A 10,798-nucleotide genomic window follows, 5' to 3' on the forward strand; every position below is an offset into this window, starting at 1 on the left:
AGAAGAGACATTTAATGTCGTCATTAATGTAATGTTTCGCAGATCCAGATAACAATCGTTTTTTTGTCTTTTTTTTTTTTTTTTTTAAAACATGGAGAGTTACATCCATGAACGACTACAAACATTACAGCCACCAAGATTGTTTTTCCTTGTCGGAGATCTGCTCCTGTCTGAGTGCTCATTTTCTATTTTGCTTTTAACACTTTGTTGTCATTTGTCGCCTAGCTTCTTCTGCCCAGCGGTGTGACGGTTGAAGTGATTGTGGTCAATATTGTATCAGCCGGGCACGTTTTTGTGCAGCAGCACACCCATCCTACTTACCATGCCCTAAGAAGCCTTGACCAGCAGATGTTCTTGTGCTACTCCCAGCCAGGCGCCCCCACCCTTCCTTCCCCAGCTGAAGGTAACTATACTTGTAAATAAAAATGGAGTCTAGGTCAGCTCATCTGCAGTCGCTGACCGGTCCTCAAATTCTTCATAAAGTCAGAATAAAACATAAAATATGTGGTCCTTTTGTTTTGAAAAACAGTGCTTGTATATTTATGTGCACATTTGTGAGCGGTCCAAAAAAGCAACAGCAACGACATGTCTTCGGTGTTAGCAACTTTTTCAACCCCTCTTGTGATTTTTATTTTTTATTTTCATTTTTTTTTTATTAGCAACATTGTGAGCAGTGGTCCCCTTGTTAGCACCATTCTTATTTCTTGCACGGTGGAGGGACGAGTTTGATTTGGGCTGATAATTATTTGGTAGTCCCAACTCGGAATGGCTAATATGATTTAGCTGTTGATGCTCATAATGTCAGCACGCTTAGAAATATAGAAACGACTCACAATGTTGACTTTTTTTGTCTGTGTGCGTGAATTTTGATGAAATAGTAATGTTAATGTAATTTTGGCTCATATTTCATTATTCTAACATACCAAGGAGCGCCTTATTGAAACAATACAGTTTAATGCTTTAAGTAAGTACATAAAATTAATAACAGTTGACGTTAGCATCTTGGCATGGCCTTAGACACCTGTTCCAGTTTCTTGCATGGCCCCTTTGGAATATTAATTGTCCCCCACTGATCAGGACTGATATCATGATATAAATAGACACTTTCCTCTGTTTGTGTTGTGGTGGTTCCAAAACTTCAAAAACATACCATTGTCTTGCAGGTTGTTGCATTATCTTGCAAGCTGTTGCACTTCTCCCTCACTGCGCTTTTGGACAAATTAACACATGGTCTCTCTGTCTTCATCATCTAGTTGGTGTGATATGTGCTGCTCCAGCATTGGAAGGAGCCTGGTGGAGAGCTCAGGTCATCACCTTCTACAAAGAATCGAATGAAGTGGCAATAAGATATGTTGATTATGGCGGCTATGACAGAGTCAAGATCGACTCACTGCGGCAAATAAGGTATTGCTATATGGAAGTTCTGTATAAGGGCCTGTGTCTATAAAGAATTTTATTTAGGTGCAGCTCCTTCGATAAATTCAGCACCAGCAACTGTCGCAAGAACATCTGTCATTTTTACAGCTGCTCAAAGTGCTTCTGACCTCGAAGTGAAACTTTAAGGCACTAAGCAGGTCCAAAAGAGTGGTCTTAACAAGCCTGCCAAATTTGAATGAATAATAAAATGTCTAAGTATATAAAATCAGGTTTCAAAACTTGAATAATAAGGGCCAACTCTCAGCTCTCAGACACTGTGGGCTTTTCGAATGGATGCGCCAAAAGGAATCAAACATACAGAAGGGGTGATAGCTTATACAATGGAAAATCACGTTAGGAGGCTCACAAGCACACAAGTCAACTTACCCTCGTTGTTGGTGACACGTCACAGCCGAACACGGCATCTGACGATAGTGGGACAGTAGGAGGAAGCCCAGGTAGGTCGTCAGTCGGCACTGTCCCATTCACTGGTATCACGTTACCCACGAAGCCATGTTGTCTCTGAAAGTTTACAAATCTATCCGTTGTAAAATGCGCACCGCGGAGTCAGTTGGTTGTGTTGCTGTTCAGCTCGCCATTTGCGTGTCTTCAAAAAGTCAATCCATTGCTTGTTTTTATTTTTATTTCCTCGTTTTTTTGGGACATTAAAAAACGCATCGCCGAGCTGTTCTGTAAATTGGGGCATCCAGCGCAGATGCATTTTCGGGGTGTAGCCATTGTTAATTTGCTAACTGAAAGCTGGAGTGGTAAATGGGCCTTATGGATGCTAAACACGGCTAACTCACAACTGAGCAGTCAAACGAAATGACGTCTTTTTGTACTTATATAGTGGGGGAGGGAACTCGTGCTACAAAGTATACGCCCCAGCCTCGTGATGTCATGAGGCTGTGTTTTAGCCCCGCCATCAAAATCACAAAAATTCAAATGGTGAAAAAGATGCCTAAGCTGTCGCTCAACAATTCAGCACGAAATTGTTTTTGCATGTTTTCAGCACTTAAAACACATTTAATATATTTAGAAACAAAACATGAATATCTTCTTAGAGCCCCTTTACAGAATAACTGTGCCAATGTTGCTGTAATATGTTCTTAAAGATTGATGGAAAAATAACTAAAACATTTTTGTTGGATTAATAAAGCGCTTTACATTTGAATGTGCAGTCTAAACTAGGGGCTGCTGGATTATAGTAAAATATGAATTTTGCTGGTTGTTATAATGGTGATTACGGTGTGTGTTAGAACGGTCAATATCTTTGCCCTTTTCTTTAGGTCTGATTTTGTAACACTACCGTTTCAAGGGGCTGAAGTATTACTTGACAACATCGCTCCCCTCCCAGGTACTGTTGACATAGAACTTAATCCATAACACCTCACTATGAATACATTTAATACCTGATTTGGAATAGTAGAAGTTACTTTTGTATGGTTCTCTTTGAATTGTTTATTCTGCATTTAGAACTGATGGCATTAGTTTGAGTTCTTAATGTCCATGTACTGTATGAATGTATTAGGAGAGGATCGTTTTTCATCCGAGGCCACGTCAGCATTAGACGAGATGACAAGAGGAGTTGCATTGCTTGCACAAGTAAGCCATTTTCAGTAAACTCGCCCTGACTGTTAGTTGGCTGTCACTAACTGGCAATAAATCTTTGTATTTTAAAGGTTTCAAACTATGATAATAATACAGGCCTCCCACTGGTTCATCTTTGGAACATGGTGGGAGAAGAGGTAAGACACCACAATCCTCCTCCTTCTCCTCTCCTAATTCTATTTAACTGTATATTCCCAGACACGTTTGCTTTATCGACATTTCAAAACTACCTTTAAAGGGATCTCTCGTGATACAAATTTAAATTTGAAAGCTGGGGTATCTGAATAAAGGTTGACGTTAACGAAAGGGACCTAAAAATATGTTGCTTTTGAATTGTGTATTACATATTAAATTTGGCTGTGCCATGGAAACAAAAGTGGCATAAGTTTGTTCACCTCCCAATAATACTGAAACGCAATAATACGCCAGTGAACGACATTTAGACCAAAAGGCTCCCCATAAATAATGTTGACCTATACATCGGAATAACATTACTCAAAAGGGAACTAAACCGACAATTTTCACCGACAATTTCAAAACTTTATTTTAAAGATGCATATCTTCCTTATCTGATGCTGTTTACTTAAATCTATGAAGTATTTATTCTGAAGAAATGTTTAAAACATTGCATCTGCTTTGCTTATGCGGGCAGCCATTTTTAGGTCTTATCAGTCTCGCGACACTGCGAATTTGCGAGTGTGTGACGTGTATCATCCTGCCTGTTTTATTTACTAAGAAAGCCAGACAGAGTTGGTAAATATTCAGCTGAGACAAGCTAAACATTGGCCAGATCTTCTTATCTAGCCAGCTATTTGCGGATGTGGGACTCAGCTGACCTGCAACAGTTAAGTTGGCTGGCTAGACTTCGACTTTTCAACTGGGGCTGGCCTGTTCAGCTGCATGGCCATGCAGAATGGTTTATCTGTATGCCCTTTGTGCTGGAAGAGTTTTTCTGTGCAACAGGGGAGTTTGAAATACTCCCTCTGCTTATTTTTTAATTATTCTGATGTTTACTGAAAATGCAGCTGGACATAAAAGGATTTTAGGGGACTGACAGGACAGGACAGGACAAAACGAACAAGTGAAATAAGGGTGTGAACCACAGTAGAACAATAGTTAGACAGACTAGGTATTTGACCACAAGTAACGTTACAAAAGTCAAATCATGTTCTTATTTGTGGACGAGGGGGTTGGGACACCCTGTGAGGACCTGCAACAACTAACCAATAGGACAAGATGAGAGAGGACAGAACAGGGCAGGACAGGATGTGGGAAATGAGCAAGGCAGTGCTACTGATGAGTGGTGCGGTGGGATGCTTTTATAGTGTCTAAACACCTGCGCAGGCCCCAGGAGTCAAGCCAAGACAAATGTGAATACCCACCACCCACACTGTTTCTATGGTTACCAGATCCCCGACTGGCAACTATTATTCGTGTACCGTGATCGTGTGTGTTAGGGTGTCGTGAATTAAAATTGGGGAAACTGGTGGGGGTGAGGCGAGGCGGTCACGGGGCAATGATGACCTACAGCCGCTCCACAAAGGATGTGCGACTATGTGGTGCAATTAAACAAATCTGCGGGGGAAAGGCATGGCAGGCCGGAGTGCTCGAACATCCTCTCCAACGCAACACTGCCCTCCCCCCAATGAAGGTTGTATGATGCATTAAAACTGGAGGACCAGCAGGGCAGAGAGAGGGCAATGACCAGACCAGAGACCAGCACAGATGTGGCAGGACCCGGCCCGGCGTCCGCCTCATCATGCTTCGTGCCAGCCCCCCAGGGGACCCTGAGCGAGATGTGAATGTGCCCAATGTGCTAAGTATGTCCAGTGTGAGTAATAAAAATGTGCTGCGTGTGTAAACAAAGTAAGAGGCTAGACTCGTGTGGGCCCGGCCCGACCGGCTGGAAGACCACAGAGAAAAGGGGAGCAGCCCCACCCCACAGCAACTATAATCTTTCCATTTCAAGGTGTTTTTTTTTAGCGATTGCTAGAGTTACAAGTATTGGTTGAGCATGTTTATTTGGAAGATGTATACCTTTGAAATCAACCCAGTAGACAAAGATTAGGAGAAATTGGAATCCTAAAGTACAAAACTGAGAAGAGTTTCTGTGTAACGACTGACCAGAAGTGCTGTACAGGTATAGTAGGTGAAATTGAATCTGAAGTAATAGGTGAAATTGAATCTTTAATGCTTGAATGCCTGACACAGTTGCAGTTCCGACTGATTAATTTTTAACAAACCGTGCATACTCAAATGTATTAACAAGCAAAAGTGCGAGGGTTGTTATGTCACTTCTGGCCTGTGGCAGAGGGTGACATAATGGCCCCCTTAAAGGGGAAGAAAAGGCAAAAAGCCGCTCTAGTACGACAACAGACAGTCGATTTGACAGAGAACACTTTGGAGACAGCAAAGACATTATGGCGTAAGGAAAAACTGCAACAAAGCACTACCTGACTGGATAAAAGGGGATGCTTTTGGCATACATCCAAATCAGTCTCCTTTTAGCGAAATTTGCCATTTTGAACTCAAAATAGGCTATTTACGCGAGTCGTACAGATCCAATGAGTTTTTCCGGAGGGGGGCCTGGGCGGGGGCGGGATCGCTGTCGCTGTCGTCATAGGTTGACGAGACCAGAAAAAAACACTGCATCTTCTGCTGTTAAGAAGTAACGGTACTTTTACTCCATTACTATGATCTAAATATCGCGCTCTACTTTTATTTATCATTATTTATCAATTATTGCTTATTTATTAACTATTTCGTGCACCAGACTGACTTCCGCATTGGGCGCTGTTTGCTCAATCCAATCGAAGCGCTAGTGACGTTTAAGGTCTAGTTCACCAATCAATCGACAAAACAAAACAAAAAGTCACATGACCTCACACGTTGTCGTCTATTGGGCTTCCCGGGCATAGGTTTTAAAACTAGATAAGCCAGCCTGGCTGACTGTCATGCCTACGTGGCGGCAATGTTGGAAAGGTCGTCATGACTATGAAGGCAACGGCACGCTACCCGTCGTGTTTAGATTTAGACAAACAAATACAACAGCTTTCATGTTTTGTAACATTTGTCTGGCACTGTCTGCCCAAACGTGGCTATTTCAGCTCAATAATAACTTTAGAAAACACCTTGCGGTAAATTGCAGATGTTTTTTTTTTTTGTAGTTTTAGCTGTGCATACACACGCATGCAAACACACAGTAATATCAGAATTTGCACATTGACATTTGATTTTATTGACGTTCATGCTGGCTCAAATGAAACAGTATAAAAAGGCTGAATATGAAATCATCCATCCATCCATTTTCTGTACCGCTTCATCCTCACGGGTCGCGGGCGTGCTGGAAGCCTATCCCAGCTATTCGCGGGCGGGAGGCGGGGTACACCCTGAACCGGTCGCCAGCCAATCGCAGGGCACATATAAACAAACAACCATTCGCGCACACATTCACACCCAAGGGCAACTTTAGAGTCTCCGATCAACCTACCACGCATGTTTTTGGGATGTGGGAGGAAACCGGAGTGCCCAGAGAAAACCCACTCAGGCACGGGGAGAACATACAGACTCCACACAGGTGGGGCTGGGATTTGAACCCCGATCCTCAGAACTGTGAGGCATATGTGCTAACCAGTCGGTCACTGTTCCGCCAATATGAAATCACTAAAACTTAATGTATTATCATGAATGTACGGGGCCAGTACAAGTTCTGACAGTTCTGACAAGGCCAGCACATCTTGGCTTTTGGGCCACCACTCAAAAAGGCTTAACGTCGGACCCTGTATGTGCACCCACTCGTCTGAACACGGTATTCTGATAAAAAGTGGAGTAAGAATTAAATTCATCAATTTTCACCTTTTCCAGGGGGCAGCCATGTTGGACAGTATCACCCTCTGCTGTCGACGGAAATTGTCTCAAGTGTCCTCGCGAATGTCACGTGACCAAAGCCAGAACTCAGGATATCGGGCTACCTGTGTATGCTGTGATAACTAGCAGAACTATGGGTTGATTACATGATTGTTGGACAATATTCAAGCATGTTTGGGTTAAAACCATCATCTAGTCAACCTCTGACTCCAGTCAAAAAGTCGAAGTCTAGCCAGCCGCCATGACGACTGTTCATACTAAGCACCAACTTCAAAATAAAAGTCCCACCAATAATATATTGGACATCAATGCCTTGTTAGGCATTTATTTTGAAGTTGGCTTTTGCTGCTCGTCGGAGGCTTCCGGCACAAACATTCACTACCGCGGGCCACCACAAGGTTATATTACCTTTAGGCTTTACACGATCAGGATTTTTGGGCTCGACCGCCGATCGGCAAGTTTAAAAAAAAAAAAAACAATAACCGATCCGATCGCAAGCTGGAGCAATGTGTCAATTTACATGATTTGTTCATTTATTGTATGTACTTGTGTACTCTATACTGAGTATCTTAAAGTATTCTCTAGTATGAAGTATTCTCATTTTAGACAAAAGCTAAAACATCAATGACAAATTATGACCTGAAAGCCGATCAGCATAAAATGCTAATTAGCGGCCAATACCGATCAAGCCGATCAGATCGGTGTAAAATCTAATTACCATCATGTACTGTTGCCGCCAACATCATCAAAACACCATCCAGAAATCAGGTTAAATCGCTAATTTAATACGCCAAATTTATTTTGCCGTCGTTGATGAAATGGTAGACTATGGTGCTAGCTCTCTTGCGTTAGCAGCTAGCTGCTTGAATGCCCGGTCGGCCCGGACGACTTTTCCCAGGCAGTTTAATAGGTGAAAATGAATCTGCACACTTAGCTTTGATGCTCACAGCCTGACACAGTTGCAGTTCCTACCTATCCATTTTTACCGAACTTAGTCTTGCTCAAATGTAAAGGAACGCGTGAGCTAGTAGCTCCGTTGACTCTCATGTCACTTCCTCCATTTGTAAATTTAAGTAAACGGCATCAGGTAGAGAAGATATGCACATTAACAATATAACAAGAAGTTTTGACCTCCAGGGTTTACTGTGGCTTTAAGTTGACAAATTATTTTGTTTAATTCTTAATTCACAAATGGAATATTAATAAGAGTAACTTGTTCTAACTAGTGCTGGCACGTACAATGTATACTTGCACGCGCTTGGTTCCCCTTTAAACGAGCAGCTAGTCCGACTAAATTCAAGTTTGTGATTTGTTATTCACGATAGTATATGTTTGCTTGTCTAGAATTGTTTTAGAAATTAGTCTAACCAATTATTTTGTCTCCTCTTTCAGGTCATTTCAATAAACCGCACGCTGGCAGAGAGGGGCTTGGGTGTATGGGTGGATGGATTTTGAACGATCACTGTTTAAAGACACATCACTGGGTGGTTTTTTTTGTTGTTGTTGTTGTCTTTTTGTTCCTCTTTTCCTTGAAAAAAGACATTAAAAATAATTTTCAGGCATAGTCTTTGAGAACAGCACTGCTTCAAAATAAGACTTTTTCTTGGTTTTGTTGTGAAATAAAGATCCCAAATGAAAGGAAGCGCTACATGTAAATGAACCAAAAGGGTTTATATTGTAATTTAAATAAAGGTTCAACCAATATATTTTTCTTCCCCAACCTTACTTTTGCGCTGGGTTTTGGGCATCATCTTTCAAGCATCATGTTGTGTGATGAGGCCAATGTCAGAATACGTAGGCACTTGTTAATTACCAATTCAATGACAACCATAGCTCAGTAAATTTCCATTGTTTGCATAAATGTTTTTTTTCTCTGGTCAAACTCTGTTGGGAAAGTAATGTTTCAATGCTGCAAGGCTGAGTCGATATTAAGCAGTCAAAGCGTGGAAATGGTCACCCGGCTGTGCTATAGCTGTTCTCAAAATGCTGTTCTCTATGAATTTGAGATCCAGCCTCTCAGCAGACTATCAAAGATGCTTTTTGACTCAAATTATGCTTCCCCACTTTTCTCTCACAGTACCACGAAAGCGCAAGTATTGTATTCATAAAAATAGAAAGTCGATGAGTTCATGTTTCTAAATTGAGTTCTTTTGAGAAGTGTGTGCTTTTTTTTTTTGTTTGAGGTGTCAGAGTATTCCAAAAATTGTAAGAACATTTAAGTCCTCAAGATGACAAAATAAATATATAAACCCTAAGGGAAAAGATGCTCCGAGACGTACACTACATACTGACATTGTATGGTTCATTATTCAATATAATAGGAGATTGGAGACCACTACGTGAGTCTTGTACTGTGTGGCTTTTTACTCGACAATAACTAAACTTGCTTAGTTTAAAATCCAGGACCTCATCATATACCAGCTGCACTACAGTTCGTAACTGTCTTGAGACCTGTACCAACTGAATGCAAGATTTACAGATGTATCCTCTGTGGTTGACAGGGTTAATTGGATACAAATGAGGTTTCCATTTTCTGCATGCATATTGCTTTTGTTTTTCAATCAGAAAGCGCAACCAAGTGATGACACAAATAAAAAGCAAACGAGTCCAGCGTCCTTTTTGGGAGGAGGGGGGGATTGAAAATTCAGATCAGAACCTGTTATGTTTAAACCGGGGGCTCCGTGTACATTATAAATGAGTGGGCTACTTAAAACACAGACTTCAACATTTGATGATTTTTATTTTTTTAAAGCTTTTGTAAAACAAAAGAAATACCTTTTTGGTTGAGGAACATAATGGGTCATAAATCTGCAAAACCCAGGTGGGTGCTTGGAATCTGTGTTCCTGAAGGCAGCTTCTGGCGGGTTTGAGTGTAAATTGGCTTTAAAAAAATAAAATAAAAAATTTTCCCAGGAGCCTGTCGTCTCTTATCTGTACCCCCAATTATATAGTAAATACTGTAGATCTCCTTTAATGAAAATGAATGAACTTCCACGACACCTAAATAGTTACTTTGGTTCTATGTAAATAAGATATGACTGTATTTTCTGTAACACTGACAAAGAGTTGAATTTAAAGGGAATGATGGGTATTTATTGCTATTATTTGGTGTGTTCTAGTTCATCTTGCCTCAACCTTTCACTCGCCCCTATTGTTGGTTTTTTGTTTTTTTTAATTGTGGGACTGTTTTTTGTTTGATTTTGCATAGCTAGACAAGTCGTCATTGGGTTATTTGAAAATACTGTGCCTAGAAGATTTAACATGTACAGAAGAACATTTTTACAAGGCTCATCTTTATTTTGATTGTACAGATCTATTGGGGTGGGGCAACAAAATAATAAAAGACTGTTTAAAGTGTTCATATGCCCTCTTTTCAAAGTGCTCATTATTTGTGGAGGAATTCTAAATGTCTTATTTGTCAATCCTCAAAGCAAGATAAGTACAACCCCAATTCCAATGAAGTTGGGACGTTGTGTTAAACAAAAACTACAACAATTTGCAAATCTTGTTGGACCTATATTTAATTGAATACACTACAAGATATTTAATGTTCACACTGATAAACTTTGTTTTTAGCAAATAATCATTAACTTGGGATTTTGTGGCTGCAACACGTTCCAAAAAAGCTGGGACAGGGTCATGTTTACCACTGTGTTACATCACCTTTTCTTTGAAGAACATTCAATAAACGTTTGGTAACTGAGGACACTCATTGTTGAAGCTTTGTCGGTGGAATTCTGTCCCATTCTTGCTCGATGTACAGCTTCACCTGTTCAACAGTCCGGGGTCTCCGCTGTCGTATTTTACGCTTCGTAATGCGCCACACATTTTCAATGGGAGACCGGTCTGGACTGCAGGCAGGCCAGTCTCGTACCCGCGCTCTTTTACGACAAAGCCACGCTGT

General features: G+C 41.0%; 1 protein-coding gene across 1 annotated transcript in view; it reads left to right on the forward strand.

The window, feature by feature from the left end:
* Positions 1 to 10,251, forward strand: part of akap1b (A kinase (PRKA) anchor protein 1b) — a 53,297-nt gene extending 43,046 nt beyond the window's left edge. The window contains exons 6-11 of the mRNA XM_061681912.1: positions 226 to 403; positions 1,254 to 1,404; positions 2,706 to 2,773; positions 2,948 to 3,021; positions 3,099 to 3,164; positions 8,287 to 10,251. Of these exons, the coding sequence (XP_061537896.1) occupies positions 226 to 403; positions 1,254 to 1,404; positions 2,706 to 2,773; positions 2,948 to 3,021; positions 3,099 to 3,164; positions 8,287 to 8,349 (600 nt within the window). The 3' untranslated portion in view covers positions 8,350 to 10,251. The remainder of the gene's footprint in view (positions 1 to 225; positions 404 to 1,253; positions 1,405 to 2,705; positions 2,774 to 2,947; positions 3,022 to 3,098; positions 3,165 to 8,286) is intronic.
* The last annotated feature ends 547 nt before the right edge of the window (positions 10,252 to 10,798 follow it).

This window comes from Phycodurus eques, chromosome 7 (assembly GCF_024500275.1).
Source record: "Phycodurus eques isolate BA_2022a chromosome 7, UOR_Pequ_1.1, whole genome shotgun sequence".
NCBI classification, from domain to species: domain Eukaryota; kingdom Metazoa; phylum Chordata; class Actinopteri; order Syngnathiformes; family Syngnathidae; genus Phycodurus; species Phycodurus eques.